We start from the raw sequence: 10,417 nt of genomic DNA, 5'->3' as shown, positions 1-10,417 counted from the left end.
TAGTCATGAGATATTCCATTGTATAAAATATATTATTTATCCATTCTTTTCTTTTTTTTTTTTTTTTTAAAGATTTATTTATTTTATTTAATTTCCCCCTCTCCCCTGGTTGTCTGTTCTTGGTGTCTATTTGCTGCGTCTTGTTTCTTTGTCCGCTTCTGTTGTCGTCAGCCGCGCGGGAAGTGTGGGCGGCGCCATTCCTGGGCAGGCTGCTCTTTTCTTTTCACGCTGGGCGGCTTTTTCCGTGTCACGGGCGCACTCCTTGTGCGTGGGGCTCCCCCACGCGGGGGACACCCTTGCGTGGCACGGCACTCCTTGCGCGCATCAGCGCTGCACATGGCCAGCTCCACACGGGTCAAGGAGGCCCGGGGTTTGAACCGCGGACCTCCCATATGGTAGACGGACGCCCTAACCACTGGGCCAAAGTCCGTTTCCCTATCCATTCTTTTCTTGATGAACATTTAGATCTGTTCTTCAGTGGAAAGACAATTAAGTTGTTTATGTTTTTTGGCTATTATGAACAATATTGTATGTGTGTTTTGATACTGATGTGAAGGGGTTTCTTTAGTTGTGGAACTGCTGGGTTATAGGGTAAATGCATGTTCAACTTTTTTATGAGATACTGCCAAACTGCTTCCTACAGTGGTTGTTATCAATTTATTATCTTGCCAGTAGTATGTAAGAATTCCTGTTGTTTTGTAGCCTCATCAGTACTGCAGTGGACCCTCTGCCCTCTGCTGACTCACTTTCTGAAGCAGCTCCCTCCCTGACTAGTTTGCAAAGCCTCTCATGAAGGAAACGCCAGGAAAACTACCTGGTTGTCTCACTTTGAGTTATACTAAGATTGTGTTGTCAGCCTGATCTAGCCAGCAGTTTTTTATCTAATGATTTTAGCACCTATTGATGATCATTGCCTATATCCATTGTTTCATGAGCTTTAAAATGGTGGATGTCTAATTCTATCATACTTCCTATATTTTTTAGCTATGATTTTTCTATACAGAATAATTTTTCTCTCATCCATTCTTTGGTTACCCTGATACACAGATTGTGTATAAAAGGCAATGTAAATGCTTTTTTTTTTAAAACTTTTATTAATTTTTAGAACAAAAAATGGTGCCTAGCAACCTCAAAAAGAGGCCAATTATTTTTTAATGAAGTATTGGATTTTTATTTATTTGATGCATTCCATTTATTTAAAAGTTATTTCTGAATAAGAAATTAATAACTTTCACAATCATCATTAATCATTAAACTAATAATAAATAGAATTTCACTATATAAAGAACACATGGAGGGAAGCGGACTTGATCCAGTGGTTAGGGTGTCCATCTACCACATGGGAGGTCCACGGTTCAAACCCCGGGCCTCCTTGACCCGTGTGGAGCTGGCCCATGTGCAGTGCTGATGCGCGCAAGGAGTGCTGTGCCATGCAGGGGTGATCCTTGTGTAGGGGAGCCCCTCGTGCAAGGAGTGCACCCCGCAAGGAGTGTACCCTGCAAAGAGAGCCACCCAGTGCGAAAGAAAGTGCTGCCTGCCCAGGAATGGCACCGCACACATGGAGAGCTGATGCAGCAAGATGTGCTGCTGAAAGAAACACAGATTCCTGTGCCGCTGACAATAATAGAAGCAGACAAAGAACACCACGCAGCAAATAGACAGAGAACAGACAACGGTGGGGGGGGGGGGGAGGGCAACAGGGGGAGAAATAAATAAAATAAATCTTTCACTCCCAGTTATATCTAGATTCCAAACTATGTGTACTTGAAAGTGGTTATTTGGAAATTAACAAATCCCAGTAACATATTTTGTTTGTATGTATTACTGCCATTATTATGATGATTACATGGCAATTACATATGACTTAATCACTGCTCATGGATATTGATGTCACAAGGATAGGGAAGCTAGAAGTTTTGCTGAAGCAGCCATTTGGATTTTCTGCCTTCCAAAAGCAAAGGCCTAAGATGAAGATGAATAACACAATTTAGCCATATTACGTTTTGTTTTTAATTTTCTTTTTAGGAAGAACCGGGAATTAAACCCAGGACTTTGTACATGGGAAGCAGGCACTCAACCACAGAGCTACATTTGTTCCCCCATATTGTGTTTTAGTTTGGGGGCATCCCTAGTGACAATTCTGACAACCACCTGAACAGAAACTACCTAAGAATGAAGCTAATTCAAAAGAGCGTTGAACTATGTTTCCTTTCATCCTTGTTTGAGTATCTGGATCCTGTCATATCCCAGGATGATTCAATGACATGACCCAATTCACTCTTTTTATCTGCTTTAACCAGTTTGAATTGCATTTTTTGTTATTTGCAGCCTAGATGCCTAACACAATATCATCTGTACATTCCTTTTTTAAAAACAAATCCATTTTATTGATATATACTAATAAAGCATACAATTTATCCAAAGTGTCCAACCAATGATATTTGGTATAATCACAAAGTGGTGCATTAATCACTTTAATCATTACTATAGAATTTTCATTATTTCAATAATAATAAACAAAAACAAACAAACAAGAGAACTCCTCACCTTTCACTCTTTCTGTTTCCCCTGCTGTACATAGCTGCTTTTTCTGGCTATTCTTGCACAATTATTTATTTGTTTATTATGCAGTTTTATTGAGATATATTCACATTCCATATGCTCTATCCAAAGTATATAATCAATGACTTTTAGTATAATCACGATGTTGTAAATTCATCATCTCAAAAATCTTACAACAATTTCATTACTCAAAAAAGAAAGACTCCACACCCCTTAGCATTCCTTCCTCCACCCTACATAATCACTAATCTAATTTCATCTTTCTAAATTAATCAGTATTTCCATTTTATATAAATGGAATCATACAATATGTAGTACTCTTTGGTCTCCTCTTAGTTATTTTTTTGTCTGATATTAACATTTAGTAGTATTAATCTACATTTGTTCAGCTTCAAAGAAAAACGGTCTTATGTATGCAATTTTACCTATATCCATATTTCTCATAATATATTTCACTTGAGCATTTTTACACCTCTATCCTGCACTGAGACCTTTGAATTTTATAAGAACAAGAAGAGGTTCTTTTAAAATCACATTGGAATTTATGAGGACCATCTCTGATGTTATTCCATTATGTTTTCAACCTTGGGAACTTCGCTCTGATAATAGGGGAACTGAAGATGCAAAAATAACTCTTTTGACCACTTAATCGAGTAATAAGTCAACGACTGACAAAGTGTTTTAAACAGTGCTTGAAATATGATCTAAAATAAAATAATTTAAAAAATATTGGCAAAACCATTCCGCGCAATGCAAAATGCACTGGATTTGGGAATCGCATAATCCTAGTTCCATCCATTTATTCGACAAACCTTCAAATACTAAGTGCTAGTTGCAAGAGTTCACGGTGAAATACAAAACACTTGCTACGTGGAAGGAGCTGTCTGGCCTGAATCTTCCTCTCACTTGGCCTCTCTAACCACCAATCCCTGATCTGAAAGCTTCTGTTTAGCCTACCTCAGTGACACTTGATGACAGGGTGTCAAAAGCACTTTTCGGGTGTAAGGTAACCATTGGCTAACAATTTCATAATGTTGGAGAGCCAGAGCTGCTGGGTGGGCCGGCGCTGACACCTCTCTCCGCGCCCGGGTCTCACGCACGAGATTCCAGCCTGGCATGTGACCTGACCCAGGTCTTCGTCTCTACCAATGATGTGTATTTATGAGCTGCCTGCGGCACGGCTGCCATTTTGGTCCCCGCAGCCACACCTCTGGTCCCACTTCCGCCCAGCGAATGAGATCTGGAAACCGCGGAATCCAGACACTGTGGCAACCAAACCCGAGGCGGCCGGGGAAGCCACCACCTGAGGACGCATACCGCCGGCCAGTTCCGGCTTCGGTGGCCCAGGGGGCGGGGCCGCACGGAGCTCGCGGCTCGGAAGTGCAGCTCAGACCAGCGGCGGGCAGGGAGGTCGCGGACCGGAACGGCCTCCTGGACATTGACTCCGCCTTCCAGGCGATGACTCCACCTTCCAGAAGCCTGCTTCTCCGCCGCGTGGCTCTTCCTCACGACCTCCGCGCTCCCTCAGCTTCCCTGACGAGGCGAGGCTCCCGCTCGAGTTTATTCTTATTAACACCCTCAGAGCAACCATTTTATTTGGGGGAGGGGGCGTTGGAGGGGTAGAGTGGAGTTTGAGAAGGAGAGGAAGAAAGGCTCTGAATGCGAGGCGAAGATGGAGGAAGGTATCCAGGCCCCAGACTGGGACAGTGATGAAACCGTCATAGACGGGTCGGTGATGGAGAGCGACCTGGAAGAAGAGGAGCTGCCCTGGAGAAGGTGAACGACGCTAGGGCCGGGCGCCTCAATTCTTGCGCACCCAGGCCTGGGCACTGACGGGGTAATCGCCCTCTGAGGCAGTCCGAGTTCAGAGTAGAAATTGGTAGTGGCAGGACGCATGCTTGTGGGCAGGATGAGAGTCGGGAAGTCGTGCCTGAACTAAGAATTTGTCAAGAAACAAAACCAAATCTCCCTAAACGTAGAGGACAGAATGAGGTTTATAACAGGTGGCTTTATGGCATTTTTTCAAAAGCCATTTCCATTAGACTGGGCCTTGTACGTTCTTTTACACAGTCTTGGGTTCAAATTCCTCAGATGCATTTTGCCTCAAGCAATTTGGAGCTCACAGATCTAGGAGAGGGTTAAAGGAATTTCCTTCAAGGAAAGAATGTGTGATGGGAACTAGTCCCTACCAAACCAGAAACGGATAGTGTTATAATAATTAAAAAGTCTGCAGTTAACTTCATCAAAATCTTTCTTTTTTTTTTTTTTTAAAGATTTATTTATTTTTTATTTAATTTCCCCCCCTCCCCTGGTTGTCTGTTCATGGTGTCTATTTGCTGCGTCTTGTTTCTTTGTCCGCTTCTGTTGTCATCAGCGGCACGGGAAGTGTGGGCGGCGCCATTCCTGGGCAGGCTGCTGTTTCTTTTCACGCTGGGTTTGGGTGGCTTTCCTCACGGGCGCACTCCTTGCACGTGGGGCTCCCCCACGCGGGGGACACCCTTGCGTGGCACGGCACTCCTTGCGCGCATCAGCGCTGCACATGGCCAGCTCCACACGGGTCAAGGAGGCCCGGGGTTTGAACCGCGGACCTCCCATATGGTAGACGGACGCCCTAACCACTGGGCCAAAGTCCGTTTCCCCATCAAAATCTTTCTTGAACTTGTTCTCTGTGATAGACACGGGGAAAAGATAAGGCTGCTGCCCGTGGGAAACCTACAGGCCAGGAAAAATGCACAAGTAATTTCAAGATGTGGAAAGTGCAGGAATGGAGGTATGTTCAGGGTGGTTTAGGAGCCCAGAGGAACTCTTCCCTCAACCTAGGTGGTTGTCTGAATTCGTTAGGTTTGACTGCTGATGAGATGCTGGAAGGTGGGTAGGAATTAGGCAGGTAAAGAGGAGGCACATTCTAGGCACACTATTACTGGAATATATAAACAGTAAAGTCTTACTGAAGTGTAAAATGTGAGGTGGAGAGTGGTGAAAAATGAGCCTGGAGAGGCTTATGTATTTTGTATAGGTTGTGGTAGAGTACTTTTAAGATTTTAAGTGGAACAGAAGCATATTCAAATTTTAGTTCGTTATGGCAAGCTGTAACCCAGGCCTCTTCACATTTTAATCTAAGTGCAGTTACGAATTACTCCAGTATCTTGTTAAAATGTGGATTGCAATTCAGGAAATCTGGGCTGGGGCTTGAGAGTTTGCATTTCTAATGAGCTTCCATGTTAAAGCTGGTGCAGTTAGAGCAGGAATCACCTTTTCCAAAGCGAGACTGTGGAGGTTAAGTTTGGGATGAAAGTAATAATAACAGGCCAAAATGATGAGGGTTCAGCAATGAGCCACAGTGGTAATGGAGGGGAAACGGGAAAATTTGAGAAATATTTAGAAAGTATGTTTAGCTGTAGATGGTGGTTTATTAGATATGGAGGGTGAGAGAAAGATAGCAGTAAAGGAAGATACTCAGGTTTCTGGTTTATTTATGTACATATATAGGTAGGTAAAGATATAGATATATACATATATATTAAATTATATCCACGTACATATGCATACATACACAGTAATATTCACTCTTTTGGTGTACAGGGAGCATTTTGACAAATGCATAGAGTTATAACCATCACCACAATCAAAATCCAGAACAGTTCTGTCACCCCCCCAAAACACTCCTTGTGCTGCCCCTTTGTTATCAAATCTCCATCCATAACACCTCACAACCACTGAATTACTTTCCATCACTATTATTTTACCTTTTACCCAATGTCAAGAAAATGTAATCATACAGTTTATAGCCTTTTGAGTCTCGCTTCTTTCTCTTAACATAATGGACTTGAGATTCATCCATGATTATTGCATTTATCAATAGTCTGTTCCGTTTTACTGAAACACAATGTTCATTTTGTGGTTGTACAACAGTTTATCCATTAACCAGTTGAAGGACATTGGGTTGTTTGCAGTTTTACAGTTAGTAATGAACCTAATGTAAATATTTGCACACAGGTTTTTATGTTATCATAAGTTTGCATTTTTCTTGGGTAAATATTAGGAGTGGGGTTGCTATGTCAATGGTAAGGTTGTTTCCATCCAAACAGTTTCCTAAGTGCTTTACCATATTGTATTTCCATCAACAACTGATGAGAGTTCCAGTTGTTTCACATCCCTGCCAGCACTTGGTATGTTAGTTTTTTCTTTTTTTCTTTTTTTAAGGAGGTACTGGTGAAGCAGGCACTCAACTACTGAGCTATATCCACTCCCCAGTGAGAATTGGGTTTTTCATTTGTTTGTATTTAGGAGGTACCAGGGATTGAACCCAGGACCTTGTACATGGGAAGCAGGCCCTACATCTATTCCCTGTTTACTTTTTAAAAAAAAATTGTAGTTATTCTAATTGACATATTTGTTGTGACTTTGATTTGCATTTCTCTAATGACTAATGATGTTGAACATCATTTCATGTAATTACTTGCTGTCATCTTCTTTGGTGAATTGTTTGTTCAAATCTTTTGCCCTATTTTTATTTATTTTTTGTCATTGAGTTTTAAAAAAATATATTCTTTAGAAATTCTGACTCATTTGTCAGATATGTGATTTGCAAATATTTTCTCCCAGGCTGTGGCTTGTCTTTTTATTCTCTTAGTAATGTCTTTTACAGAGTGAAAGTTAAATTTTGATGAAGCCCATTTTATAATTCTTTTTGTGGATCATGTTTTTTGGTGTCACATCTAAGAACTTTGCCTAATTCAAGGTTGCAAAGATTTTTCTCTTGTGTTTTCTTGTAGAATTTTTAGAGTTTTACATTTTATTCTAGGTCTGTAATCCAGTTTGAGTTGATTTTGTGTATGGTAAGAGGTATAGGTTAAGGTTGATCTTTTTGCCTATGTGTCTTAGTCTTCCAAATGGGTGCTGACGCAAAGTAGGAGAAATCTGTAGGCTTTTATAAAGGGTATTTATTTGGGGTAAAGCTTATAGTTACAAGGCCCTAAAAAGTCCAACTCAAGGTTGCTTTCTCATCAAAGTCAGTTGATGAAAGATGGTTGCTGATCTCTGCCTCCTTCCTCACTTCTCTCTCTTGGCATAGGGCTCCCGGCTTTCTGGGCTTTCTACATCAGCTGCAAACTATCAGGCCAATGGTTTATTTCTCCTTGAGGCATCAGCATAAAAAATAACAAAGCTCTGTCTCTTCCTGTGTGTCCTTTTGAGTGAGTGTCCATTTATATAGGCCCACCAAAGTGGGGGGGGACTCAACCTGAGTCATGCTTTACTGATGTGGTTGAATCAAAAGCCCTAAATTGATGTTATCAAGTAAACTTAAAATCCTTTGACTGTAATACAGTCAAAAGATATCATACCCAGAGAAGTAATTAGTTTGGGATGCATAAATAATCTCAAACTGCTACAATATGGATGTCCAATTGTTGCAGTATCATTTGTGAGAAAAGCTTTTCTTTCTCCATTGAATTGCCTTGTACTTCTGTCAAAAATCAGTTGATCATATTTATGTGGCTCTATTTCTGGACACATTTTTTCTGTTCCATTACCTATGTGTATCCTTACACAAATATCACCCCATCTTGATTACTGTAGCTTTATACTAGGTCTTGAAATCAGGTAGTGTGAGTTCTCTTTAAAAATTTTTTTTGGCTAATCTAATTCATTTCTAGTAACATATAAATTTTGAAATCAGCTTATCAATATCTAAATTAAAAACTCCACTGCAGTTTTTATTGAGATTGCATATTTGGGAAGAATTGATATCTAATGGTATTGGATTTTCAAATCCATGAGCACAGTATAGCTCTGCATTTATTTAGGTCTTAGATTTCTTTCATCATTATTTAGTAGTTTCTAGCATATATATCTTGCATATATTTTGTTAGATTTATATCTATTTAGTTTTTTGGTGCTATTGTAAATGTTACTGCTTTAAAAAATTTTTTTATTTGAGAAGTTGTGAATTACTAAAACAATCACTGGTATCAGAGGATTCCCATACATTACCCTACCATGGACATATTTTGTTATGATGAAAGAACATTGTCATAATATTACTATTGTCTATAGTCCATAGCTTATATTTGGTATGTTTTTCTCATAAAACATCCTATTATTAACACCACATATTAGTATTGTATAATTGCTATAGTTCATGACAGAACGTTCTCATGTTTGTACTTTAACCACAGTCCATCATTCACCTCGGGTTTCAATGTGTTATACAGTCCCCTCCTTTGCCCATTCCATCCAAAGTGTACACTCAGTGGCTTTCAGTTCTTCTGAATATATTCCTCGTAGTGATATTGCCAGATCATATGGCAGTTCTATGTTTAGTTTCCTGCTGAATCACAAACTCTTTACAGAGGCTTCACCATTCTACATTCCCACTGACAGTGAAGGAGTGTTCCTATTTTTCCGCATCCTCTCCAGCACTTCTGGTTTTCTGTTTTTTAAATAATAGCCATTCTGTAAGGCATGAAATAATATCTCATTGTAGTTTTGATCTGCATTTCCCTAATAGCTAGTGATGTTGAGCATCTTTTCATGTGCTTTCACCTCTTTCCCATTTTTAAATTGGGTTTCTTGTCTTTTTTTCCTCATTTTTTTAATTAGAGAAGTTGTGAGCTTACAAAACAATCATACATAATATGCAGAATTCCTGTATATCACTCCTCCACCAAAACCTTGCATTATTGAGGAACGTTTGTTATAGATTATGAAAGAACATTATCAGACTATTAATCACTACCTCTGGTCTGTAGTGTACAGTTGGTATATTTTTGCCATACACCGCTATTATTAACATATGTTAGTATTATACATTTGTTATAGTTCATAAGAGAGCAGTACAGATATGAGTACTGTTAACCTCAGTCCATCTTCCACCACATGGTTCACTGTGTTACACCATCCCATTCCTTGTACAGTCTATCCAACGTGTATGCTCAGTGGCTATCACTTTTCTCACAGAGTTCTGCAGTCATTGCTCCAGTAAACCTTTGAATGTTTTCCTTTGTCCAAAAGGAAAAAAATCCCCTATTCTGCTATTATTGAATCTTAACATTGATATATTACTAGTACTTTCCTTGACATGGTTGCAATAATATTATAATATTGCTGTTAACTATATTCTGTAAGTTACATTGATTGTATTTTTGTGCATGCATCACTATATTCTTTTTATTTATTTATTTTTATTCCTCCCACCCCCCTTGGGGCTTGCTTGCTGTCTGCTCTCTGTGTCCATTTGCTGTGCATTCTTCTGTGTGTGTGTATTTATTTTTATTTATTTCCTCCACCCCCTTGCTGCTTTGCTTGTTGTCTGCTCTCTGTGTCCATTCTCTGTGCACTCTTCTGCATTTTCACTTGTCTCCCTTTTTGTTGCGTCACTTTGCTGAGTCAGCTTTCCACAGCGCCTGTGGGCCAGGCAACCTGCCTTCACAAGGAGGCCCCAGAACACTAACCCAGGGCCCTCCCATATGGTAGATGGGAACCCCACTGATTGAGCCACAGCCGCTTCCCCCCTTTTTTTTTCCATCACTATATTCTTTTTTCCCTCCTGGGTTGGCTCCCTGGTCTGTTTGTTTGTTGTTTGCTTGTTGTCTGGTTGTTTTTGCTCATTGTCTGCCTGTTGTTTTTTGCTCATTGTTTGTTTGTTTTCTCTAGGAATCACTGGGAGCCAAAGCTGGAACCTCCCATGTGGGAGGTGGACACTCAACTGCTTGAGCCATATCTACTCTCCCACATCACTGTATTCTTTGTAATAGGGACATACATTTGTTCTAGTTCATAGAAGAAATTCTTGTATTTATACTGTGAACAACAATCCTCATTCACCTCTGGGTTCACTATGTTATTCAGTCCC

The 10,417-nt window shown here is 40.2% G+C and overlaps 1 protein-coding gene across 1 annotated transcript in view; it reads left to right on the top strand.

Moving 5' to 3' along the window:
* Positions 1-3,914: 3,914 nt before the first annotated feature.
* Positions 3,915-10,417, top strand: part of ANKRD31 (ankyrin repeat domain 31) — a 235,287-nt gene continuing 228,784 nt past the window's right edge. Inside the window, exon 1 of the mRNA XM_058274931.2 lies at positions 3,915-4,338. Within this exon, the coding sequence (XP_058130914.1) occupies positions 4,235-4,338 (104 nt within the window). The 5' untranslated portion in view covers positions 3,915-4,234. The remainder of the gene's footprint in view (positions 4,339-10,417) is intronic.

Source organism: Dasypus novemcinctus, chromosome 2 (genome assembly GCF_030445035.2).
Source record: "Dasypus novemcinctus isolate mDasNov1 chromosome 2, mDasNov1.1.hap2, whole genome shotgun sequence".
Lineage (NCBI taxonomy): Eukaryota > Metazoa > Chordata > Mammalia > Cingulata > Dasypodidae > Dasypus > Dasypus novemcinctus.
The sequence above is the reverse complement of the archived record's forward strand: the minus strand, read 5'-3'. Positions and strand labels throughout refer to the sequence as shown.